The sequence below is a fragment of the Anomaloglossus baeobatrachus genome, unplaced genomic scaffold (genome assembly GCF_048569485.1).
Source record: "Anomaloglossus baeobatrachus isolate aAnoBae1 unplaced genomic scaffold, aAnoBae1.hap1 Scaffold_392, whole genome shotgun sequence".
NCBI classification, from domain to species: domain Eukaryota; kingdom Metazoa; phylum Chordata; class Amphibia; order Anura; family Aromobatidae; genus Anomaloglossus; species Anomaloglossus baeobatrachus.
The window spans coordinates 125,073-152,990 of NW_027443259.1; the positions used below are offsets into that span (position 1 = coordinate 125,073).

At 45.5% G+C, this 27,918-nt stretch overlaps 1 protein-coding gene across 1 annotated transcript in view; it reads left to right on the plus strand.

The window, feature by feature from the left end:
- The first annotated feature begins 13,903 nt into the window (after positions 1-13,903).
- LOC142276071 (uncharacterized) overlaps positions 13,904-27,918 on the plus strand; it is a 59,053-nt gene continuing 45,038 nt past the window's right edge. Inside the window, exons 1-6 of the mRNA XM_075332596.1 lie at positions 13,904-14,166; positions 14,296-14,475; positions 14,557-14,680; positions 14,764-14,861; positions 15,058-15,148; positions 22,745-23,703. Coding sequence (XP_075188711.1) covers positions 14,089-14,166; positions 14,296-14,475; positions 14,557-14,680; positions 14,764-14,861; positions 15,058-15,148; positions 22,745-23,703 — 1,530 coding nt within the window. The 5' untranslated portion in view covers positions 13,904-14,088. The remainder of the gene's footprint in view (positions 14,167-14,295; positions 14,476-14,556; positions 14,681-14,763; positions 14,862-15,057; positions 15,149-22,744; positions 23,704-27,918) is intronic.

The following is a 27,918-nucleotide window of genomic DNA, read 5'->3' on the forward strand; positions in this document are numbered from 1 at the left end:
ACATGCTTAGATATCATCGTCCTGGCACAAAGTATCGGGTAGAAAAGGGAAAACAGCCATCTCCCGGTCTTAGGCAGGTCCGACATCTCTTTGTAGTGGAATGCATGGATCTTCGTCCGAAAGAAAAAGAGTGAGAGAAGAGAGAGGAAGAGAGAGAGAGAGAAAGATTGAGAAGAGAGGAAGAGAGAGAAAGATTGAGAAAAGAGAGAGGGAAAGAGGCGAGAGAGAAAAAGAAAAGAGAGGAAAATCTAGATCTGGTTGGATCTGGAGGAGAAAACTCAAAAACGTATATTAGGCAAATGTTTAAACAAACAACAAGCTTAGTTGAAGTATCTGGGGGTACTTCTAAACAGGATTTCATAGGGTCTCAACCTAGTGGTCCCTGCTGGGGTGTGTCTGACACTGAACAATTCAAGGGGAAGACTCTCATGCCCTTGCCTTCTACACTGCCCCATCTTCCCAACCTTCCCTCTATTCTGTGGCTGGTATGGGGTGTGTAGAGTCAGTTCTGTGTCTAAGGCCTGCCATATCTCTTTGGCTGGCAGTGAAAGCAGGTCACTAGCCACTTTCTATGGTCTCCGGGAGCCCACAGCTGCACCCTATCTCAGTCCTCTTCTTCTTCTGAGACTTGCTCTTGTAGGGTCAGGGCAACATTTTCTCAAGACTTTCCATCTTTCCTTTCTTCTTCACATCGGGGTCATTCAAAGAACACAGATTGACTGACTGTTTCTCTCGTAAGTGGTCTTGGGACTTCTTTGGATGTTCTGTCAGTGAGGGCACTTCTCACTGCTTCCCTTGACTCCTCCAATGTAGGCCTCAACCCTGCTCACCGTGACTCTGTCTGGCAATAGCAAAGCTTCCATCCGTTCTTCTATGGCCTCATGGCGATGTACAGTTCCATTGGCAGTGATCAAGTCTCTTGTCCTCCACAGAGTAGATGCTGGCTGCCATCTTGCAGGCTTTAGCGAGAGCACATACATCTGCTTCTTCACAGACAGGCATGCGGGTAGCGACTGCTCTATCAGCACAGCGTCTTCTGCTACCAGCACCATACCCATGTGGAACCGTCTTCTTGATGCACATCTTGATCCATCCGCAAAGGTGTTAAGTCAGGGTCCAAAGGTGTATCCGTCACGGTATCGAATCCAGAGTTTCAGCTATGCCAGAGTCGACTACCTCTTCCACCAAGGTGTCAGAGGTGGGACACTCCCCCCTTGGAAGAGGGAGAAGTTCAGCAGGATTAAGGACCGCACACCGGGAGATGGTGACTTTGTCAGGGAGCAGTGATGTCATACGGGCACTGATCTTCAACTGGTGCTTTCGGTAGGTGTTCAATCTGGCTGAGTAGTGTTCAAAGGGCTGCTATCTTCTTCCATGGCGAACATGTAGAATGACTTCTGGGCTGGAGATGACGTGATGATACTCTTCAGGTGACTGTGACTGTTGCACATCTGTATGTGGGGTGATCTTGTAAGCTGCTAGATTCATCTCCATACGTCTTGCCATTTGGAGGAGGGTGTCCTGGTCTTTACCAGCTGTAGTTTACATGTGGGCTCTCGGAGACCTGATACAAAGGACTATACCCAGGTTTGTAAGAAAGAGCAATGGGTGTAACTTGGGGTCAGGAGAACACTGAAATTCTAAAAAACTAAGATCCCCTAAAACCCCGGAGAAAGAAAAGAGCACATGAGTGTTTGGAAACTACCAAGCAGCACCCCCTGACTACATATACACAACTAGGAAAAAGCAGTGGAGCGTATCTACTCTACCTCTCCTGTGCTGACCATGTAACTGGGGGCCCTGGACTCTCCCTCATCCCGACGGTAGACCTGATGGTGGTCAGGGTCGGGCCTCCAGCGTATCCCTCTCTCCTGTCAGACCCTGCAAACTAAGACACAAAGGATTACTGGGTGCTGCCAACGAAAACCCTAATATATGTCAACTCCTGACCTGATGATCAATGTCCCCTTAGGACCAAATGATCCTCCACCCTCTCTATCAGGGAACTCTTGTGCAAGATACCGGCAGGATAACATACAAGTGAAAATATCTCAAACCAGGCTAAGCATCAACTGCCATAGGCAGAAAAATATTCACTGTCCACCAGGACTAATAGTGAGCAGTCTATATGGTCTAGACTGTATACTAGATACAGCAAAAACAAACATGCAAAAGTGAAGGGAAAAGGTTTCCACAGGACTATCAGTAATAACCTCTGCTAAGGTTCATGAGTGGGAACACAATGGGGAACAACTGCATATATGACCAAAAACGGAGTGTGTGTGTTCCAGGTCCCTGTCTCCCCCCTCTGCAGTCCCTGCTATGTCAGCAATAAACAGAGCAGTGACTTTGGCTGCTGAAACAAAAATGGGGAACTAGGTGTCGGCTGGACTAAAATGGCGTCTAAAGATGAACTATGTAGTGTCTGAGTTAAAACGTCCACTAAAGATAATTACCGATAAGAAACAGCCACTAAAAGAGGAAGTAGGTGTTGGCCAAAAATGGCGTCTGAAGAGTCCTGGGAGGGAGTGACATGTATTGTGACATCTACATTCAGGAGGTATTCAATCTGTCACCGGGAATATGGATTATATAGGGACCCCTGGGCTGACCCTGTAACTAGGGACCCTGTACTCGCCCTCATCTCGACGGTAGACCTGATGGTGGTCAGGGCCGAGCCTCCAGCGTATCCCTATCTCCTGTCAGACCCTGATAACTATCCCCATACCATACCCCACCCAGGGCTGAGTGACAGAAAGAAATCTACATTCAGAACAGAAAATAATGGGGTGGGCTTACGTGGACACAGTGAGCACACAAGTCCACCCTATCTATCAGCTTATGTTTCTTGTTTCCTGTTTTCACAGACAGGTAAAATACACATAGTATATTCAGTGTCATCTAACCTCCCCCCCTTTGGGAGAATTCTCCATTTCAACATACGTACATTCACAGGACACTGAAATAGAAACTAACACTTCCTTTTTTTTTTTTCCTTTCCTTTTCAACCCTATGGTGTTATACACCAAAAACTGCGTACATTATACATAAAACATCTTCCAGTGTCACTTGGGTGATAAGGTACACGCACCCTCACTGTAAACCTGCAAACCTGGCTTCATTACTGGCCAGAAAGAATCCCCAGCTTTAATCTGGGTGAGCCTATACAAATCAGTTCTGGTGGTGGGGTGAATCATTGTTAAATCATTGTCATCTTCCTGACACCCCTCGGTGTCTTCTGCTGCTCCAGCAACAAATAGGCCAGTGGCCTTGGGACTGAAGATGGCTGGAAAAGGGAACTAGGTGCGGCCCAACCTGAAATGACGTCTGGGCAGGCTAGGGAGGGCGATTGGTGGGCAGGGGGACAAACTACACAAGTCCAACCCTCTGGGGACGACTTATAAGGAGGGGGGGCGTTGTTTCCTAATGGGCTTGGCCACTTCCTGAGGTGCCATTTTCTGAGCTGGTGCAATATAGAAATATCTTTTAACATCTTTTGACGTTCTATACCATGCCTCAGCATCCATAAGGAGATCTTTATCTTTCAAGATCCCTCGCTTATTTAACAAAACATCTTTCCATTTCTGCTCGTTCGCTTACTAATTCTTCTGCCGTTTACTTGACAGGTGTGGACTGATTAGACCCCATGCTTCAAGGGTATGCATCCTAAAACTAACACGTCAACCTGCCGTCACGTCACGTCTGCCGTAATCCACTTCCTCTTCTTGAACGGCGACTATACACATCCACAGAATACACAGAATTTCTACCTCAGTCCACAAACCACAACACAAACGGGCTGTCCTACCAGAAAGAAGTGTCACGTGGGTGATAGATACTAAATTCACGCTCACTATCTCTTACTTCATGTACTAGTAACCTCTGTTCACACTATATACACCTTCTTTGAACAAATCCGTCCAGAACATCAATACTCAATGATTAAGCCTAAACATCAACGGTTTTCCCCAGTATATTCAATTCCTAGGTAAGAATACACTGACATCCACTAAAACAAGACCAATGAGTACAACTTAAACTCACTGCTTAGCAGGAACACCGTACCAGGTAACAGCCAGGGTCAGTCCCCCACTTTTGTAACTTTTTACAAGACTGCACCTGTACCTAGAAAACCCTTCCAAATCTTCTATCCCCGAAGATCAGGTCCGTCCAAGGCCTTATCAAACATCAACTATCGACCGGACACGTCACACACACCAGTGTATACACCATATACATAAACAGTATAAACAGCATACTTTTCCAAGTACATTGTTCCTTTTCTCATAGAATAAACAGCTTCAATATATCAAAGTGATCAAAGTGACATCACTTCCTCTTTTTGCATAAACCAGTAAGTACGAACAAAGCACACAGAACTTCACGGTTCTCGTAACCAGCAAGTACTCCACCTGCTGCAAATAGACAGACATCTCAACAGGTAGACACAGGTCAACACAATGACATAACAATAAGGACACTATATACACCATCCAGGTGGCTGATCTCACCTGCAGATATAACTATATATATTCATATATGCAGCGTATATAACAACTTCCTCATTTTCCCTTGCAGTTAAATCAGAGAAAAATAAAACATAGAACTTCTGCTTTTCTCCTAGAGCAGACAAAAAAACCTCAAACCACATTACATTTCATGTGATTTACAATTACATTACATAAATTACAGACAGCTTAAGGTGAACCTGACCACCTTGGTGTGAGATCTCTTAGGACGGCTTATCTCATGCGAGATGGCGGTCATTAGGTGTCTAGACTGGGACAGCCCAACCCCCCCCTTCGAAATGCAAGTACACGCATGAGGTTGCAAGGTGAGAGTATACAAATGTTCTCACCTGCAGCTGGAGTGCGCAATTCTCCACCTCTTGCGTAATTGCCTTTCGACTGAAGGTGTCAGCACGGCCGTCCGCCATCCAGAGCTCCGTCCTAAGGTTCGTTGGGCGCCAAATGATAAGGCCGTAATTTAGGTTGATGCAATCTAATCATGCATCCCTCTTAAACTGTCTGCAGTCCAAATTATGAGTCACTCATGGTAGCATGCATAACCACAATCTTTCACACACACCAGAGACGTGCTCAGATATGAATAGAAAGTAAGACTGATTTTAATACGGAAGTTGTACGGATATATATAATCTTATTGGCTAGATGCCAAGAATACGTAACACGTCTCCTATTGGATAAAGTAGAACAGCTTATTCTGTGATATACAATTTACTGTAATGTGCTTGGTTCCTCATTTATATTAAGCAATGTCAGCATGATTCACTGGTCACAAGAATAGCCCAGACTGTCTGAGTTTGATGTCCAAATACAGAACTAGGTGTTGTACACAGTCTGAAACAGCATCTTAAATCTTGTTCTTTATGGATATCTCCAATGATAATTCTTATATACTCATAATAGCATCCCTAACAGTATATGCTCATTAGGTGTGAGGATGTGTCAGTGTTATCCTCCATCACGGTATATTACATTAGGTGTGAGGATACAGTCCCTGACAGAAGTTCTGTCGCTTATCCATGTTATGTAAATAAAAGCTTATAACCTGACTTTAAATTCATCCATTTGTTTAATAAATTACTCTTTTGAAAGCTGAAACCCTCCCAAATTTGGTTTAGGTTATGAAAATAAAGTTGCTGCAAAGCTGAAATATTGATCATTTAGTGAACACAGAGAGGACAGATTTTGGCAAGATAATAGTTTTGTTGCCTTGTCATATAATGAACCCAATCCTAGTTTACATCCTCACCTGTGCCCACTAAATGATTGGTTAATTAGTGGGTGTGTATAAAAAGAAACCCAGCACCCCAGACCTTCACTTGAACTGCAACTTGACCTCTGACAACATGGCAAAAATCCACACTGTGACCAAAGCCTTGATTATCAAGAGACTGAAGGGCAGATCCGCTGCAGAGGTGTCTGGCACCTTTAATGTTTCTCAGCGTCAAGTACAAAGAATTAAAAAAAGATTTTAAGAGACTGGAGATGTTTTTGACAAGCCCAGGTCTGGCAGACCCCGCAAGACAACTGCTCAGGAGGAACGTTTGTTGGTTAGAAAATCCAAATCCAGCCCCTCTTCCACTGCAGCAGAGCTCCATCAGGCCTGGTCACCTCAAGTCCCTGTGTCAACTAGAACAGTTTGTAGGATTCTGTCTCGAAATGGCCTCCATGGTCGAATCAGTGCCCAGAAGCCAGCACTAAACAAAAGGCAATTAAAAAACCATGTGGCATTTGCCAAGTCCCACAGTCTGCTAAGCATATGGACGCTGGAAAAATAGCAGAAGGTGGATTTCTCTGATGAATCTTCAGTTGAATTACACCACAGCTGCTACAAATACTGCAGGAGATCTACTGGAGCCCGGATGGATCCAGAAAACAGTTAAGTTTGTTGGTGGAAAGATCATGGTCTGGGGTTACATTCAGTATGGGGGTGTGCGAAACATTTTCAAGGTGGAAGGCAATATCAATAGCCTAAAATATCAAGAAGTATTAGCTACCTCTTACATTCCCAATCATAAAAGGGGTAAAATTCTGCAGCAGGATGGTGCTCCATGTCATACATCCATCTCTACAACAAAGCTCCTCCTGGCAAAGAAGATCAAGGTGCTCAAGGACTGGCCAGCCCAGTCAACAGACATGGACATCATTGTGCATGTTTGGGGTAGGAGGAAAGAGGAGGCTTGGAAGACAAAACCAAAGAATCTGGATGAACTCTGGGAGGCATGTAAGGCCCCCTTCACACGTCCGTGATACACGTGCGTGTTTGGTCCGTTTCCGTATATACCGGAGACACGGCCAAACGTGCACCAATGTTAATCTATGATTGTGGTCACACGTCCGTTATTTCATTATGTCCGTGTGTGCGTGTCCGTGATCCGTATGTGTTTGCGTTTGGCACGGATGCATGTCCGTTATCTGCACGGAGCACGCACACGTGGACACAATGAAAGTCTATGGGTATGTGCACACACGTTAGTAAACACGTATGCATATACCTATAGTCCGTGTCCGTTTGGTGTATTTATTTCTAGTGATGTCGGCTATTCTTTCTATTTCTGTGTATGTCGGTCAATCTCCCTGAGTCCGTCGGTCAGTCTCTCTGTCTCTCTGTCGGTCTCTCTGTCTGTCTGTCCCTCTCTCACAGTCTGTCGGTCAGTTTCCCCCCCTCTCTCATACTTACCGTTCCCCGATCTCCGGCGCAGCGCTGCACGGCATTCACACTGCTGCGGCGGCTTTTACTATTTTGAAAAAGCCGGCCGCCCATTAAACAATCTCCTATTCCCTGCTTTCCCCGCCCACCGGCGCCTATGATTGGTTACAGTGAGACACGCCCCCACGCTGAGTGACAGGTGTCACACTGCACCCAATCACAGCAGCCGGTGGGCGTGTCTATACTGTGCAGTAAAATAAATAAATAAATAATTAAAAAAAAACGGCGTGCGGTTCCCCCCAATTTTAATGCCAGCCAGATAAAGCCATACGGCTGAAGGCTGGTATTCTCAGGATGGGGAGCTCCACGTTATGGGGAGCCCCCCACCCTAACAATATCAGTCAGCAGCCGCCCAGAATTGCCGCATACATTAGATGCGACAGTTCTGGGACTGTACCCGGCTCTTCCCGATTTGCCCTGGTGCCGTTGGCAAATCGGGGTAATAAGGAGTTATTGGCAGCCCATAGCTGCCAATAAGTCCTAGATTAATCATGTCAGGCGTCTATGAGACACCTTCCATGATTAATCTGTAAGTTACAGTAAAAAACACACACACCCGAAAAAAATCCTTTATTTGAAATAAAAAACACACACAAATTCCCTCATTACCAATTTATTAACCCCGACAAACCCTCCATGTCCGGCGTACTCCACGGACCTCCAGCGTCGCGTCCAGCTCTGCTGCATGGAGGTGACAGGAGCTGCAGAATACACAGCCGCTCCGGTCACCTCCACGCAGCTAATGAGATGAGTAGCGCGATCAGCTGCTGTCAGTCAGGTAACTCGCGGCCACCGCTGGATCCAGCGGTGGCCGCGAGTTACCTGACTGACAGCAGCTGATCGCGCTACTCATCTCATTAGCTGTGTGGAGGTGACCGGAGCGGCGGTGTCTTCTGCTGCTCCTGTCACCTCCATGCAGCAGAGCTGGACGCGACGCTGGAGGTCCGTGGAGTACGCCGGACATGGAGGGTTTGTCGGGGTTAATAAATTGGTAATGAGGGAATTTGTGTGTGTTTTTTATTTCAAATAAAGGATTTTTTTCGGGTGTGTGTGTTTTTTACTGTAACTTACAGATTAATCATGGAAGGTGTCTCATAGACGCCTGACATGATTAATCTAGGACTTATTGGCAGCTATGGGCTGCCAATAACTCCTTATTACCCCGATTTGCCAACGGCACCAGGGCAAATTGGGAAGAGCCGGGTACAGCCCCAGAACTGTCGCATATAATGTATGCGGCAATTCTGGGCGGCTGCTGACTGATATTGTTAGGGTGGGGGGCTCCCCATAACGTGGAGCTCCCCATCCTGAGAATACCAGCCTTCAGCCGTATGGCTTTATCTGGCTGGTATTAAAATTGGGGGGAACCGCACGCCGTTTTTTTTAATTATTTATTTATTTATTTTACTGCACAGTATAGACACGCCCACCGGCTGCTGTGATTGGGTGCAGTGTGACACCTGTCACTCAGCGTGGGGGCGTGTCTCACTGTAACCAATCATAGGCGCCGGTGGGCGGGGAAAGCAGGGAATAGGAGATTGTTTAATGAGCGGCCGGCTTTTTCAAAATAGTAAAAGCCGCCGCAGCCGTGTGAATGCCGTGCAGCGCTGCGCCGGAGATCGAGGAACGGTGAGTATGAGAGAGGGGGGGGAAACTTCAGTCAATCGGGGGATTAGCGGTCACCGGTGAATCCTTCACAGGTGACCGCTAATCAGTACTCGACACAGACAGAGCCGCGGTATGAGGATGAAGTCGGGTGAAGTTCACCCGAGTTCATTCTCATCGCGCAACTCTGTCTGCTGTCAGCCGACATTTATAAACGACATTGTGCATCACACACACGGACATTACACACGGACATTCCACGTACACATACACGTTAATTCCACACGCACACACGGACGTTCTGCACACAAACACGGCTAGCATACGCAATTCACACAGGTGCCACACGGACCATAAAAACGGACACAAAAACGGGACACGGACCCGAAAAACGGCCCGTAACACACGTGCGTATTTTTCACGGACGTGTGAAGGGGGCCTAAGACTGTATTCTGTGCTAATACTGATGACTTCATCAATAAATTGTATGAATCATTGTTGAACCGCATGGATGCAGTCCTTCTAGCTCATGAAAGTCACACAAAATATTAAATATGGCTCTAATAGCACCACAACTTCATTCACCAATGTTATGCCACATATCTTTGTATTAGAAGTTAATTATTTGTTTGAATTTCACATTACTTTTTGTTGGCGACAAAACGTTTGTCTTGCCAAAATCTGACCTTTCTGTGTTCATTAAATGATCAATATTTCAGCTCTGCAGCAACTTTATTTTCATAACCTAAACCAAATTTGGGAGGGTTTCAGCTTTCAAAACAGTAATTTATGAAACCAGTGGATGAATTTAAAGCCAGGTTATAAGCTTTTATTTACATAACATGGATAAGCCACAGAACCTCTGTCAGGGACTGTATGGCGGAGTTATCCTCCATCACGGTATATTCCATTTCACACTTCTGGAGATTTTAATTACATGACCCGAGCGTGTGCGCTGCATAGAAATACACATGGCTCCACTCCGTACACGTCCTACACACGCAGCTCCGCTTCTCTGTACATGTCATAGATACACAGCTTCGCTCTATACACAGACGGCTCTGCACACGTTGTACACATATGGCTCCGCTCCACACAACTGCTCCGCACATGTCATACATAAACAGCTTCACTCTGCACGCCATACACACAAGTCTCCACTTCATACACTGAGGAGCTGATCATGTGACCCCTGACTCCTCCCCTCCATGTGACATCATCACAGGTCCTGTAAGCACAGAGCAGCCATATATCTAGTGTGCGGCTCTGCAGGTGGAGGTAGGTGCAGGGTATTATATATCTAGTGTGCGGCTCTGCAGGTGGAGGTAGGTGCAGGGTATTATATATCTAGTGTGCGGCTCTGCAGGTGGAGGTAGGTGCAGGGTATTATATATCTAGTGTGCGGCTCTGCAGGTGGAGGTAGGTGCAGGGTATTATATATCTAGTGTGCGGCTCTGCAGGAGGAGGTAGGTGCAGGGTATTATATATCTAGTGTGCGGCTCTGCAGGAGGAGGTAGGTGCAGGGTATTATATATCTAGTGTGCGGCTCTGCAGGTGGAGGTAGGTGCAGGGTATTATATATCTAGTGTGCGGCTCTGCAGGGGGAGGTAGGTGCAGGTTATTATATATCTAGTGTGCGGCTCTGCAGGTGGAGGTAGGTGCAGGGTATTATATATCTAGTGTGCGGCTCTGCAGGTGGAGGTAGGTGCAGGGTATTATATATCTAGTGTGCGGCTCTGCAGGTGGAGGTAGGTGCAGGGTATTATATATCTAGTGTGCGGCTCTGCAGGAGGAGGTAGGTGCAGGGTATTATATATCTAGTGTGCGGCTCTGCAGGAGGAGGTAGGTGCAGGGTATTATATATCTAGTGTGCGGCTCTGCAGGTGGAGGTAGGTGCAGGGTATTATATATCTAGTGTGCGGCTCTGCAGGTGGAGGTAGGTGCAGGGTATTATATATCTAGTGTGCGGCTCTGCAGGTGGAGGTAGGTGCAGGGTATTATATATCTAGTGTGCGGCTCTGCAGGTGGAGGTAGGTGCAGGGTATTATATATCTAGTGTGCGGCTCTGCAGGTGGAGGTAGGTGCAGGGTATTATATATCTAGTGTGCGGCTCTGCAGGTGGAGGTAGGTGCAGGGTATTATATATCTAGTGTGCGGCTCTGCAGGTGGAGGTAGGTGCAGGGTATTATATATCTAGTGTGCGGCTCTGCAGGTGGAGGTAGGTGCAGGGTATTATATATCTAGTGTGCGGCTCTGCAGGTGGAGGTAGGTGCAGGGTATTATATATCTAGTGTGCGGCTCTGCAGGTGGAGGTAGGTGCAGGGTATTATATATCTAGTGTGCGGCTCTGCAGGAGGAGGTAGGTGCAGGGTATTATATATCTAGTGTGCGGCTCTGCAGGTGGAGGTAGGTGCAGGGTATTATATATCTAGTGTGCGGCTCTGCAGGAGGAGGTAGGTGCAGGGTATTATATATCTAGTGTGCGGCTCTGCAGGTGGAGGTAGGTGCAGGTTATTATATATCTAGTGTGCGGCTCTGCAGGTGGAGGTAGGTGCAGGGTATTATATATCTAGTGTGCGGCTCTGCAGGTGGAGGTAGGTGCAGGGTATTATATATCTAGTGTGCGGCTCTGCAGGTGGAGGTAGGTGCAGGGTATTATATATCTAGTGTGCGGCTCTGCAGGTGGAGGTAGGTGCAGGGTATTATATATCTAGTGTGCGGCTCTGCAGGTGGAGGTAGGTGCAGGGTATTATATATCTAGTGTGCGGCTCTGCAGGTGGAGGTAGGTGCAGGGTATTATATATCTAGTGTGCGGCTCTGCAGGTGGAGGTAGGTGCAGGGTATTATATATGTAGTGTGCGGCTCTGCAGGTGGAGGTAGGTGCAGGGTATTATATATCTAGTGTGCGGCTCTGCAGGTGGAGGTAGGTGCAGGGTATTATATATCTAGTGTGCGGCTCTGCAGGTGGAGGTAGGTGCAGGGTATTATATATCTAGTGTGCGGCTCTGCAGGTGGAGGTAGGTGCAGGGTATTATATATCTAGTGTGCGGCTCTGCAGGTGGAGGTAGGTGCAGGGTATTATATATCTAGTGTGCGGCTCTGCAGGTGGAGGTAGGTGCAGGGTATTATATATCTAGTGTGCGGCTCTGCAGGTGGAGGTAGGTGCAGGGTATTATATATCTAGTGTGCGGCTCTGCAGGTGGAGGTAGGTGCAGGGTATTATATATCTAGTGTGCGGCTCTGCAGGTGGAGGTAGGTGCAGGGTATTATATATCTAGTGTGCGGCTCTGCAGGTGGAGGTAGGTGCAGGGTATTATATATCTAGTGTGCGGCTCTGCAGGTGGAGGTAGGTGCAGGGTATTATATATCTAGTGTGCGGCTCTGCAGGTGGAGGTAGGTGCAGGGTATTATATATCTAGTGTGCGGCTCTGCAGGAGGAGGTAGGTGCAGGGTATTATATATCTAGTGTGCGGCTCTGCAGGTGGAGGTAGGTGCAGGGTATTATATATCTAGTGTGCGGCTCTGCAGGTGGAGGTAGGTGCAGGGTATTATGTATCTAGTGTGCGGCTCTGCAGGTGGAGGTAGGTGCAGGGTATTATGTATCTAGTGTGCGGCTCTGCAGGTGGAGGTAGGTGCAGGGTATTATGTATCTAGTGTGCGGCTCTGCAGGTGGAGGTAGGTGCAGGGTATTATGTATCTAGTGTGCGGCTCTGCAGGTGGAGGTAGGTGCAGGGTATTATGTATCTAGTGTGCGGCTCTGCAGGTGGAGGTAGGTGCAGGGTATTATGTATCTAGTGTGCGGCTCTGCAGGTGGAGGTAGGTGCAGGTTATTATGTATCTAGTGTGCGGCTCTGCAGGAGGAGGTAGGTGCAGGGTATTATGTATCTAGTGTGCGGCTCTGCAGGTGGAGGTAGGTGCAGGTTATTATATATCTAGTGTGCGGCTCTGCAGGAGGAGGTAGGTGCAGGTTATTATGTATCTAGTGTGCGGCTCTGCAGGTGGAGGTAGGTGCAGGGTATTATATATCTAGTGTGCGGCTCTGCAGGAGGAGGTAGGTGCAGGGTATTATATATCTAGTGTGCGGCTCTGCAGGTGGAGGTAGGTGCAGGGTATTATATATCTAGTGTGCGGCTCTGCAGGTGGAGGTAGGTGCAGGGTATTATATATCTAGTGTGCGGCTCTGCAGGAGGAGGTAGGTGCAGGGTATTATATATCTAGTGTGCGGCTCTGCAGGTGGAGGTAGGTGCAGGGTATTATATATCTAGTGTGCGGCTCTGCAGGTGGAGGTAGGTGCAGGGTATTATATATCTAGTGTGCGGCTCTGCAGGTGGAGGTAGGTGCAGGGTATTATATATCTAGTGTGCGGCTCTGCAGGTGGAGGTAGGTGCAGGGTATTATATATCTGTGTGCGGCTCTGCAGGTGGAGGTAGGTGCAGGGTATTATATATCTAGTGTGCGGCTCTGCAGGTGGAGGTAGGTGCAGGTTATTATATATCTAGTGTGCGGCTCTGCAGGTGGAGGTAGGTGCAGGGTATTATATATCTAGTGTGCGGCTCTGCAGGTGGAGGTAGGTGCAGGGTATTATATATCTAGTGTGCGGCTCTGCAGGTGGAGGTAGGTGCAGGGTATTATATATCTAGTGTGCGGCTCTGCAGGTGGAGGTAGGTGCAGGGTATTATATATCTAGTGTGCGGCTCTGCAGGTGGAGGTAGGTGCAGGGTATTATATATCTAGTGTGTGGCTCTGCAGGTGGAGGTAGGTGCAGGGTATTATATATCTAGTGTGCGGCTCTGCAGGTGGAGGTAGGTGCAGGGTATTATATATCTAGTGTGCGGCTCTGCAGGTGGAGGTAGGTGCAGGGTATTATATATCTAGTGTGCGGCTCTGCAGGTGGAGGTAGGTGCAGGGTATTATATATCTAGTGTGCGGCTCTGCAGGTGGAGGTAGGTGCAGGGTATTATATATCTAGTGTGCGGCTCTGCAGGTGGAGGTAGGTGCAGGGTATTATATATCTAGTGTGCGGCTCTGCAGGTGGAGGTAGGTGCAGGGTATTATATATCTAGTGTGCGGCTCTGCAGGTGGAGGTAGGTGCAGGTTATTATATATCTAGTGTGCGGCTCTGCAGGTGGAGGTAGGTGCAGGGTATTATATATCTAGTGTGCGGCTCTGCAGGTGGAGGTAGGTGCAGGGTATTATATATCTAGTGTGTATCTATAGAAGAGAATTCTCCTGATTGCCCCGTGAAGGATGGATATGGACAGGGACAAGATGGCGGAGAGAATATTACACCTCACCCTAGAGATCCTCTTCCGGCTTACTGGAGAGGTGAGAGATTCTGATGACGTCACATTACATCATTCTTATCTATGGGAATAACAGATGGACAGAACTGGAGAGGTGAGGACTCTGGAAATGTCTGGAGTGAGATTTATTACTGTGTCTCTCCATAACCAGGATTACTCAGTAGTGAAGAAGCCCTCTAGTGAGCGCTGTCAGGCCGCTGTGTCTGAGGGATGGGGAAGACCCCTGAGCCCAATCACGGGGCCTCCACCTCACCCCCCGATACATGAGGACATCAATGACCAGAAGATCCTAGAACTCACCTACAAGATGATTGAGCTGCTGACTGGAGAGGTGACACTGCTGGGAATGCTGGGACATTATACAGTAACGCTATGAAGGGATCGGGGGTGACGGTATCATTGTATGTGTCAGGTTCCTATAAGGTGTCAGGACGTCACCATCTATTTCTCCATGGAGGAGTGGGAGTATTTAGAAGGACACAAAGACCTGTACAAGGACGTCATGATGGAGGTTCCCCAGCCCCTCACATCACCAGGTAATAGACAGGACTAAATACACACGGCCTATCATTATCTGTATGTAAGGAATGAATTCAGTCCCTGTATGTGTCTCCTCCAGCTCTATCCAGTAAGAGGAGAACACCAGAGAGATGTCCCCGTCCTCTTCTCCCACAGGACTCTAAACAAGAAGATCCAGATGTTCCTCAGGATCATCAGGTAGATGGAGAGAAGGAACCATGAAATCCCCCTATGATGTGTAGACGGCTGTGAAGGTCTGGGCTCAGTCTTGTTTTATCCTCCAGTATTATATGTGTTATACTTGTGTAATGAGAGCGGTGGAGATGGCAGGATTAGAGCTGATCATAGATGGGACTTCTCCATTTGTCTGTGACTTTTACAATATTTGTTTCAGGGGGAAGATCTGCCCCATATTAATACTACAGAGACATATGTGAGGGGTGATGAGCGGAGTAAAGACGAGATTCCTACAGATAACCGCCCAGGTGAGTAGTGACCACTAAATGCAGAGAAGTCACAGATTCTTCTCAGTCACCGGCTGTGGCTTCTTTATCAGGGTTGTAGTCCGGCCATAGGAAATGGTCACAATTCTGCTGCTAGACCACCACATGGTCCTCACCCAAAAATGTCCCCATTTTTTTTGAGCATTGGACGCCCTTCTGTTGGAGTGAGATCTGTATCAGCCAGATCTTACAGGTAGGATCCACCCTATCCCCTGAAATTAGAAGATGTTGACCCTTAGCTGCCCAGATCATGAATCTGCAAAGCCAAATGACAGCGTACATAGAATGTGCAGACAACTTAGAAAATCATGGGAAGAAGAATCTAATCAGTATGGTGGACCCCTAAGAGAAAGCGTAAGGTAATGATGCTGGCGTCGTCCTAGAATCTTGGCATCTTATTGATGGATCTTCCTTCTCTTCCTTCTGATGAATGTGCTGATAGGGGCGTTTTTATCCAAAGTTGGTCGCAGGGTAACTGTAACATATGAGGGAGGTTAGAATTATCCCACAGTGGGTACATGGAGGCCGGGAGGTCTGGGAGTTTATCTTCACTCCATCCTCAACCTAAAAAGGTCCCACAAGTTCATCTTTGATGATACCAGCCCATACCAGTGCCCACCTCCACCTTGCTGGCGTCTGAGTCGGAGTGGAGCTCTCTGACCTTTACTGATCCAGCCTCTGGCCCATCCATCTGGCCCATCAAGAGTCACTCTCATTTCATCAGTCCATAAAATCTTTGAAAAATCAGTCTTAAAATATTTCTTGGCCTAGACTTGACGTTTTATCTTATGTTTCTTGTTCAGAGGTGGTGGTTTTCCAGCCTTCCTTACCTTGACCATGTCTCTGAGTATGGCACACCTTGTGCTTTTTGATACTCCAGTTACGTTGCAGCTCTGAATTATGGCCAAACTGGTGGCAAATGGAATCTTGGCAGCTTCACGCTTGATTTTCCTCAATTCCTGGGCAGTTATTTTGCGCCTTTTTTGCCCAACACGCTTCTTGTGACCCTGTTGGCTATTTGCCATGAAACGCTTGATTGTTCGGTGATCATGCTTCAAAAGTTTGGCAATTTCAAGACTGCTGCATCCCTCTGCAGGACATCTCACAATTTTGGACTTTTCAGAGCCCGTCAAATCTCTCTTCTGACCCATTTTGCCAAAGGAAAAAAAGTTGCCTAATAATTAAGCACACCTTATATAGGGTGTTGATGTCATTACACCACACCCCTCCTCATTACAGAGATGCACATCACCGGATTTACTTAACTGGTAGTTGGCTCTCAAGCCTATACAGCTTGGAGTAGGACAACATGTATAAATAGTATCGTGGTCAAAATACTCCTTGCCTAATAATACTACACACAGTGTATAGTCAGTAAATAGCATTTACCGTATTCTGCTTTAGTGTAAATGACTATTTGACTCTATAGAACCAAATCTCTTTATAATGAAGAGTCTTTCAGCTACAACCATTGTGGAAACCTCCATTTTTCCACTGACTGAGTAGAAGTTTGATATAATTTTATCCTCCAAAACACTATCTGATGGCTGATTATTCCAATATACGGGAGGCAAAATGAACAAAGAGGGTTGAACATCTTGGTCTACTGGTTCCTGCTCTGAGATTTACTGTTAGATTGTAAATGTTTTTTATTTTAATAAATACAATTTATATAACTTACAATTTCTTTAGTTATGTTATGCTCACAGGTGTGAGAGAGAGTGCACACACTGCGCCGCAGCACTGTCTCAACCAGAAGGGGCATAATTAAGGGGCATGATTAACCCCATTACGACCGCGTTACGTTTTAAAACGGCACTAAAAAAGGGTACTTATTCCTTTCTGCCGTTTTAAAACGGCAGTCGGAAAAAAGGGTCTAGCGCCCCCCAGAGTCAGAAAATTTCCGGGGTCTCAGCTGCCGGGGGTAGCTGAGACCCTGGAGATCATGATTCGGGCCGGTTTTTCCGGTCCCCGCTCACCTGATGACCGGTATACACCGTATACCGATCATCAAGTTATAGTAAATGACCGCGCCGGTAAAAAATCATTTATCTCCCATCTGGCATGATCAAACATGCCAGATGGGAGATAAATCTTTTTCCCGGTTCCCTCCGGTCCCCTCGGTATCCCCAAAGTGCCCCCCCCGACCCCCAACCCCCTCCCGAAAATCCAAGATGGCCGCGCGCATCGGAGAGCACAGCAGCGCGCCGGCCGCATTTACAGTGTTCCTATGGTTTCTGTCGTATGTGCCATAACACATACGACAGAAACCTGCTCCCTAGGCCCTGCCGGGTCCCCCCTACCCCCCCCCTGGTGTCCCCCGGTGTCATACATACCGGAGCGCTGATCCCCCGCGGCCCCCTCCTCCTTCTCTGCAGACTCCGGTCACATGTGCCGAGCAGATGACAGCTTCCTGTGTTCAGGACGCTGGCTGCTGATGCTGCTCAGCACTGTGCAGCTGTGACCCGGGGAGGGTGGGTGCAGCTTTTTGCACCCACTCTCCTCAAATGGAGGGTCTGCCCTCCTAGAAAATGGGGGATACGTTCCCTGAACGTGTCCCCCATATTCTAGAAGGTCCAGAGGCGACGTGGGACATCCAAATGGATTATAGTGGATTTTTTTTTTTCTTTTCAATAAATTGGTCAATCAGGGAATGTTTTGGGGAGTGTTTTTTCAAATAAATTTTTTTTTGTTGTCAATTTTTTTTCTTATTACTGTCAATTAGTTATGTCGGGTATCTGATAGACGCCGTGACATAACTAATTGCTGGGCTTGATGCCAGGTGACATTACACACCTGGTATCAACCCCATTCATTACCCCGTTAGCCAACGCACCAGGGCGCGGGATGAGCTGGGGCGAAGCGCCAGAATTGGCGCATCTAATGGATGCGCCACTTCTGGGGCGGCTGCGGCCTGCTATTTTTAGGCTGGGAAGAGTCCAATAACCATGGCTCTTCCCATCCTGAAAATACCAGACCCCAGCTGTCAGCTTCACCTTGGCTGGTGATCTAATTTGGGGGGACCCCACGTTTGTTTGTTTTTTTTAATTATTTATTTATAAATAATTAAAAAAAAAAAACAGCTTGGGGAGCCCTCCAAATTGATCACCAGACAAGATGAAGCTGTCAGCTGTGGTTTGCAGGCTACAGCTGTCTGCTTTACCCTAGCTGGCTATCAAAAATAGGGGGGACCCCACGTCATTTATTTTAATTTTTTTTTTTTTTTTTTGGGCTAAATACAAGGCTAGGCATCCTTTAGTGTCACATGAAAGGCACTAAAGGGCGCCAGCTTAGAATATGCAGGGGGGTGGGACGTTATATATGTTTGACATCTATCCATTCATCCACTGTAGCATTTTACGCTGTGTGCCCACAATCAGGGTTTGCAGCGTTTTGGGCGCAGAGTGTTTTCCCTGCGTCCATAACGCTGCGTTGTGCAGTAGAAGCACAGTGGCAGGATTTTTAGAAATCCCGTGCCCACTGTGTTTCTTTTCTCCGCAGCATAAACCGACCTGTGGCGCAGCTTCCCGAGCCTCAGCATGTCAATTTATGCTGCGGAGATGAGTGTTTTCTGCAGGTAGCATAGAGCTCCACAGCAGCCTGAACCCAAATCGTGGGCATGGCCAGCTGCGTTCTCCCGTGGACAACACTCACATTTCTGCAGGAGGCTGACACTGTGTACTAGACGCCGTGTCGCTGGATCATGGCCACATAGCCTAAAGGCTACTTTACACGCTGCGATATCGGTCCCGATATCGCTAGTGTGGGTACCCGCCCCCATCTGTTGTGCGACACGGGCAAATCGCTGCCCGTGCCGCACAACATCGCGCAGACGCATCACACATACTTACCTGCCCGGCGACGTCGCTGTGACCGGCGAACCGCCTCCTTTCTAAGGGGGCGGTCCGTGTGGCATCACAGTGACGTCACTGAGCGGCCGCCCAATAGAAGCGGAGGGGCGGAGATGAGTGGCCGGAACATCCCGCCCACCTTCTTCCTTCCTCATAGCGGCCGGGAGGCAGGTAAGGAGAGGTTCCTCGTTCCTGCGGCGTCACACATAGCGATGTGTGCTGCCGCAGGAGCGACGAACTACATCGTTACTGCTGCAGTAACGATAATCGAGAATGGACCCCCATGTCACCGATGAGCGATTTTGCACGTTTTTGCAACGATGCAAAATCGCTCATCGGTGTCACACGCAGCAACATCGCTAATGCGGCCGGATGTGCGTCACCAATTCCGTGACCCTAACGACTCCGCATTAGCGATGTCGCAGCGTGTAAAGCCCCCTTAACAGTGAGAAATTTGTTGCTACAGCAACATTTTTGTGAAGTACCTGTGGATTCAAAATGCTTACTATACTCCTGAATAAAATCCTTGAGGGGTCCAGTTTCAAAAATGAGGTCACTTGTGGGGGGTTTCTGATGTATAGGTACCCAAGGGGCCCTGCTAATGTGACATGGTGCGCGCAATTTACTTCAACTTTTCCAAAATTCAAATGGTGCTCCTTCCATTCCAAGCCCTCCCATTTATCCAAACAAAGGTTTTTGGCCACATGTGTGGTATCCCTGCGCTCACAAGAAATTAGATAACAACCTGTGGGGTACACGTTTTGTTGTTGCCTCTTGAAAAAGTGAAAAATGTGTCGTTAAATCAACATTTTTGTGAAAAAAATGAAAATTTCAATATGGCAACCTAAGCTTATCAAATTCTGTGAAGTATTCGTGGATTCAAAATGCTCAATATACACCTAGATTAAAGCCTTGAGGGGTCTTATTTCCAGAATGGGGTCACTTGTGGGGGACCTCCACTGCTTAGGCACCTCAGGGGCTCTCCTAATGCAACATGGCGTCCGCTATTGATTCCAGCCAATTTTGCAGTCAAACTGCACTCCTTCTCTTCTGAGCCCTGTAGTGTGCCCAAACAGTTGAATTCCACCACATACAAGATATCAACAAACTCAGGAGAAATTGCGCAATAAATTTCATGGTGATTTATTTCCTGTTACCCTTGTGAAAAAAAAAGCTACCTGGTTGAAGTAACAATTTTGTGGTAAAATTTTATTTTTTTATTTTCATGGCTCAACGTTATAAACTTCTGTAAAGCACCTGGAGGTTCAGGGTACTCACCAAACATCAAGATAAATTCCTTGAGGGGCCTAGTTTCCAATATGGGGTCACTTGTGGTGTTTTTTTGCTGTTTACGTACCTTAGGGGTCCTCCAAATGCGACATGGTGCCTGCAATCTTTTTCAGCCAAATTTCCTTTCCAAAATTCAAATATTGCTCCTTCCGTTCCAAGCCCTCCCATTTCTCCAAACAAAGGTTTCAGACCACAAGTGAGGTATCACCGCGCTCATAAAAAAGTGGGTAACAAACGTTGGGGTCAAATTTTTGGAATTACCTCTTGAAAAAGTGAAAAAATTGATGCTAAAGCAACATTTTTGAGAAAAAAATGAAAATTTTCAATGTGACAACGTAACGTTATCAAAATCTGTGAAGTACTTGTGGATCCAAAATGCTCACTATACCCCTAGATAGAAGCCTTAAGGGGTCTAGTTTCCAAAATGGTGTCACTTGTGAGGGGTTTCTGCTGTTTAGGTACCTTAGCGGACATGTAAATGCAACATGGTGCCCGCAATCTATTTCAGCCAAATTTGCTTTCCAAAATTCAAATATTGCTCCTTCTGTTCCGAGCCCTCCCATTTGTCCAAACAAAGGTTTCTGACCACATGTGGGGTATTGGCGCGCTCATAAGAAAGTGGGGAACAAGTTTTGGGGTTCATTTTGTTGTGTTATTTCTTCTAAAAGTGAATAAATTTGGGGTAGAGCAACATTTTAGGTAAAATTTTATTTTTTGCTTTTTTTCATTCCACTTTGCTTTAGTTCCTGTGAAGCACCTGAAGGGTTAATAAACTTCTTGGATGTGGTTTTGAGTACTTTGAGGGGTGCTGTTTTGAGAATGGTGTCACTTTTAGGTATTTTCTGTCACTTAGGCCTCTCAAAGTCACTTCAAATGTGATGTGGTCCCTAAAAAAATGGTTTTGTGAATTTTGTTGAAAAAATGGGAAATTGCAGATGAACTTTGACCCCTTCTAACTTCCTAACCCCAAAACATTTTGTTTCAGAAATTGCGCTAATGTAAAGTAGACATGTGGGAAATGTTATTTATTAACTGTTTTGTGTGACATAACTCTCTGGGTTAAGGGCATAAAAATTAAAAGTTTGAAAATTGCAAAATTTTCAAATTTTTCATCAAATTTCCGATTTTTTCACAAATAAAAGCAAAAAATATCGTTCTAAAATTATAACTATCATGAAGTACAATATGTCACGAAAAAACAATGTCAGAATCACCGGGATCCGTTGAAGCGTTCCAGAGTTATGACCTCATAAAGTGACACTGGTCAGAATTGCAAAAAATGGCCTGGGCATTAAGGACAAAACTGGCTTCGTCCTTAAGGGGTTAAGGCTACATGCGCACGCTGTGTTTATTTTTTTCACGTTTTTGTCGGTTTTTTTTGGTGTAGTTTTGTTGTCACAACTTTCTGACATATGACTTCCCTGCAAAGTCTATGAGAAGTCAGATTTCCTTTGCGCACGTTGCAGTTTATTTGTCAGCGGTTTTTTTTCAAAAGTTTGTGACAAAAAAGAAGCAGCATGTTCATTCTTCTACTGTTTTTGTCAACATTTGTCTCCAAAAAACGCATAAAACATGCATGCTGTCAATTTGGTGCGTTTTTCATGTGGTTTTGGTGCATTTTTGTCACAAAAAATGCACCAAAAACGCACCTACATTACAAGCGTTTTTTTTTTACATTTCCAGGCTCTCTCTGACAAGGTGCAGTTTCGGTGCAGTTTGGTTGCAGTTTTGGTTTCACTTTGTGTGCAGAAAAAACTGCAGCGTGTGCATGTAGCCTTATGGACTACCTCGTCTTCACTAGACCCTCTGATGGTGAGGATAGGTGTGTGCTGTAGGGTAGCCACCTCGTGCTACTCCAGGGAGTCCCAGTACTGTGACAGCTGGCCCCACGGGTCTGAGGATATTGACAGTCACTGCAGGTCTGGCAGGCAGAGCTGGTATAGATAGATGCAGCAGGTCCGCCGGGCACAGCAGATAGTAGTAGAAATATACGTAGTTACACACACAGCATAACACTCAGGAAACAAAACCAGACCTGCCAACTAATAACACGTCACTAAGGATAGACCATGTTGCCCAGGCACCTCCCATAGGGTGAGGATGCCTTAAATACCTAGTGCTTCTCAGTCATAGGTTGAGAAGCACTTCCTTGTTAGGGCACTCTGGCCTTGTAATAATAGGTAGTTGCGCCCTTATTGCACTTCCATGAGTTCTGAGTGGTGTGCGCAGGCCCTCGGAAATAGTAGCAGGGATTGGGGACACGAAAGCCACTCTTGGGCATTCAAGAGAGTAAGTGTGCTGGGGTCCCCGCCAGGGAAAGGGTGCAGGACAGTGCGTGGATGCCAATAACAGCAATACAAGTTTTTTTTTTTTTTTTTTTATAAATTCTATCCTTTAATTTGAACATATTATTACAAATAATTTCTTTTCTTGGCAGATGACTGTACTAGAAGATTAGAGGCACAACTGACATCTTCAATTTTAAAATCAGATGTGCTTGCTATAGCACAAGATATAACTGAAGTGAATGACTCTATTCCAGATATACCATTATCCCTTCACAGCAAAGATCTATCATCTGATTCTTTTAAACAAGTCTTGCCTTCTGATTCATCACTGACCATAAAAAAACATAAATGTCACAAAAGAGGCATCAAAAATCAAAGAGCTCTTACAGCAAAGAAGTCATTCTCAACATCAGAATATCGAAAAATCCCCAAAAATATTTATACAGGGGAGAAAATAATTTCAGAGTCTGTTAGTTACCAGAGAACTCACACGGAGGAGAAGCCATTTTCGTGTTCAGAATGTGGGAGATATTTTAAACAAAAATCACATTTTATTACACATCAGAGAACTCACACAGAGGAGAAGCCTTTTTCATGTTCAGAATGCAGGAAACATTTTGCACATAAGTCAAATCTTGTTATACATGAGAGAACTCACACAGGGGTGAAGCCTTTTTCATGTTCAGAATGTGGGATATGTTTTGCAGCTAAATCGCAGTTTGTTAACCATCAGAGAACTCACACAGGGCAAAAGCCATATTCATGTTCAGAATGTGGGAAATGTTTTAACCAAAAATGGCATCTTGTTTCACATCAGAGAACTCATACAGGGGAGAAGCCTTTTTCATGTTCAGAATGTGGCAAATGTTTTGTAGAGAAATCAAATCTTGCTAAACACCAGAGAACTCACACAGGGGAGAAGCCCTTTTCATGTTCAGAATGTGGGAAATGTTTTGCACATCATTCAACTCTTGCTAAACACCAGAGAACTCACACAGGGGAGAAGCCCTTTTCATGTTCAGAATGTAGCAAATGTTTTGCACATCATTCAACTCTTGCTAAACACCAAAGAATTCACTCTGGGGAGAAAGCCTTAACATATTTAGAATGAGGGAAATATTTTACACACAAATGGCATATTTTTAAACATCAGAAAACTCCATTATCATACCTAGAAAGTGAGAAATGTTTTACTTTAAGTTAAAATTTATTGACCACTAAGTAAAATTCACATGGGTAGAAAATATAAATTTGACAAACTGACCAAGAAAACACAAGAGACGGTCAAAGTAAAGGCACGTAAGTAAACAAGAAAGGGAAAGCATATGAGAAGTTACATTAGAATTATAATATATACAATTTCTGATAGACGTCTGTTTTCTAAAAATGAAATAAACAACAATATTTCACATTTGTCATATATTTATATATTCACTATATTGACAAGAGAATTGGAACCCTTCCCCCCCAAAAAAAAATACCCAACATTCCTCCTCTCTCTTCTTCATAACTCCCAATCTCAGCGATCTGCCATTCATTACAGTTACTTTCACCGCACAATCTCCATGTCTGAACAATGTCTGTAACTTCTCTATACCATAATAATAAACATGATCATGTTACAAATTACTATCTCCATCTACCATCCATTCCTTCTTTGTGGGAACATCTGGTGTGATCGAGTTTTATAAAATCCCTTTCAACTAAGTTTAGTAGTTTTTTCCTCATCATTGGGAACTGACTCCCTTTTCTGTTCCCCAATACACATATGATATATATATAACATATAGTTCTAAGTAGTGATGGGCGGACCTGTACTGTAAAAATCTGGATCCGCGCGGTTTCAAAGGTACTCGGGCCGGGCCCAGGATTCAGGGTGTTGATCCGGTTCCAGCACTCGAAAAATAAAAAAAAAAAATGAAGCGAGTGCTACTTACTGAGGCTTTGTCGCGGCTGTACACTGCTCCCGCGGCCTCTCCTTCACTTCCTGGACCACTCTCATTATTGCTCATCAATATGCACTGCTTTCCTCTCCCACCTGCCGTTCTGGCATCTGTGAATGGTTGCAGTCAGACGTGCCCCCAGCCTGTGTGATAGGGTCTGACTTAAACCACTCACAGGCGCTGTCTGCGCCTATTATGATACCCAGCACAGAAAAAGCTTCCAGATACAGGCTGCAGCTTCCAGTCATGCATTTATCTTGGCTGCGTATCAAAATAAGAAGAACTGCATGTGGCTTTTTTAAAATTATAATTTAAGTAAATACAGTTAGGTCCAGAAATATTTGGACAGTGACACAAGTTTTGTTATTTTAGCTGTTTACAAAATCATGTTCAGAAATACAATTATATATATAATATGGGCTGAAAGTGCACACTCCCAGCTGCAATATGAGAGTTTTCACATCCAAATCGGAGAAAGGGTTTAGGAATCATAGCTCTGTAATGCATAGCCTCTTCTTTTTCAAGGGACCAAAAGTAATTGGACAAGGGACTCTAAGGGCTGCAATTAACTCTGAAGGCATCTCCCTCGTTAACCTGTAATCAATGAAGTAGTTAAAAGGTCTGGGGTTGATTACAGGTGTGTGGTTTTGCATTTGGAAGCTGTTGCTGTGACCAGACAACATGCGGTCTAAGGAACTCTCAATTGAGGTGAAGCAGAACATCCTGAGGCTGAAAAAAAAAGAAAAAATCCATCAGAGAGATAGCAGACATGCTTGGAGTAGCAAAATCAACAGTCGGGTACATTCTGAGAAAAAAGGAATTGACTGGTGAGCTTGGGAACTCAAAAAGGCCTGGGCGTCCACGGATGACAACAGTGGTGGATGATCGCCGCATACTTTCTTTGGTGAAGAAGAACCCGTTCACAACATCAACTGAAGTCCAGAACACTCTCAGTGAAGTAGGTGTATCTGTCTCTAAGTCAACAGTAAAGAGAAGACTCCATGAAAGTAAATACAAAGGGTTCACATCTAGATGCAAACCATTCATCAATTCCAAAAATAGACAGGCCAGAATTAAATTTGCTGAAAAACACCTCATGAAGCCAGCTCAGTTCTGGAAAAGTATTCTATGGACAGATGAGTCAAAGATCAACCTGTACCAGAATGATGGGAAGAAAAAAGTTTGGAGAAGAAAGGGAACGGCACATGATCCAAGGCACACCACATCCTCTGTAAAACATGGTGGAGGCAACGTGATGGCATGGGCATGCATGGCTTTCAATGGCACTGGGTCACTTGTGTTTATTGATGACATAACAGCAGACAAGAGTAGCCGGATGAATTCTGAAGTGTACTGGGATATACTTTCAGCCCAGATTCAGCCAAATGCCGCAAAGTTGATCGGACGGCGCTTCATAGTACAGATGGACAATGACCCCAAGCATACAGCCAAAGCTACCCAGGAGTTCATGAGTGCAAAAAAGTGGAACATTCTGCAATGGCCAAGTCAATCACCAGATCTTAACCCAATTGAGCATGCATTTCACTTGCTCAAATCCAGACTTAAGACGGAAAGACCCACAAACAAGCAAAACCTGAAGGCTGCGGCTGTAAAGGCCTGGCAAAGCATTAGGAAGGAGGAAACCCAGCGTTTGGTGATGTCCATGGGTTCCAGACTTAAGGCAGTGATTGCCTCCAAAGGATTCGCAACAAAATATTGAAAATAAAAAAATTTTTTTGGGTTTGGTTTATTTGTCCAATTACTTTTGACCTCCTAAAATGTGGAGTGTTTGTAAAGAAATGTGTACAATTCCTACAATTTCTATTAGATATTTTTGTTCAAACCTTCAAATTAAACGTTACAATCTGCACTTGAATTCTGTTGTAGAGGTTTCATTTCAAATCCAATGTGGTGGCATGCAGAGCCCAACTCGCGAAAATTGTGTCACTGTCCAAATATTTCTGGACCTAACTGTAATTTAACAAACCAACGTACGGCCCTTTAAATTTTGATACCCAGCTAAGATAAAGCCCGACAGCTTGGGGTTGGTATTCTTAGACTGGGGAGGTCCATGCGTATTGGGCTGCCCTCAACCTTAAAATAGCAACCTGCAACCACCCAGGACTGTCGTATCCATTAGTCCAACAAGTTCAGCGCTTTAACCGGCTCTTCCCGATTTCCCTGGTCTGGTGGCAATCAGAGGAATGAGGGGTTAATATGAGCTCACAGCTGCCACTAATCCCTAGATTAGTGATGGGCTTTGTTTATGAGACCCCCCCCCCATTACTAATCTGTAGGTGAAAGTAAATAAACACAAACACCGAAAAAAATCCTTTATTTGAAATAAAAAACAAACACCCTCTTTCACCAATTTATTAACCCCCAAAACACCCTTGCAGGTCCAACGTAATCCACACTAGGTCCCACTACGATTCCAGCTCTGCTACATCTGAGTCATAATGCGCGATCATGGAACATTACCGAACGCTTTAACTGCAGGCAGAGACTCACTCAGGTTATTTGTGGTCATAGCTGCAGGTTTCAATGGTCCTCCACCTATGTACACAGGAAATCCCACCTCAGGTGACCTCAGTAAAGTCGGTAACCTCACCTCAAGTGAAACCTGCATCTCGTGGCAGAGAACCGCGGGCTTTTTTGCCAAGAGATGTAGATTTGGTGCTGAAAAATTTACACCACATTCCTGTACCCAATCTACACCTCCTGGCAAAAAAAAAACCAACACGTTTTTTGACACGGTTTTGATGCAGTTTTCTGCCAGGAGGTGAAAGTTTGGTGCTGAAATGTCTGCACCAGATTTCAGCACCAAATGTGCACCTCCTGGCAAAAAAAACACATTTTTTTTGCATTTTTGGGCCAAGAGATGCAACTTTGGTGATGACATTTTGTACACCATATTTATGTACCCAATCTTCACTTCCTGGCAAAAATCTCCCACGTTTTTTTTATGTAGTTTTGATGCCTCTTTTTGCCAGGAGGTGTAAATTGGGTGCATGAATATGGTGTGAAAGCTTAAGCACTAAATCTGTATCTCTTGGCAACAAAAAAAATGCAGTTTTCTGCTAGGAGATGCAGGTGAGTTAATTGAGTTTAATGAGATCACCTGAGGTCCGGATACTTGCGGTGGAGGATCAAGGAAACGTCCAGCTGTGACCACAAATAACCTGAGTTGACCTCATCACTGATCGCGGCTCAGTAATTCTCTGCACTCACAGCAGGCAGTCATGCTCTATGGGCGCTCGCTGTGACTCAGATGTAGCAGAGCTGAATCGTTCTGGCAACTCATGTGGATTACGTCGAACCTGCAGGAGTATTTTGGGGGTTAATAAAATGGTGAAAGAAGAGGGTGTTTTTTGTATTTT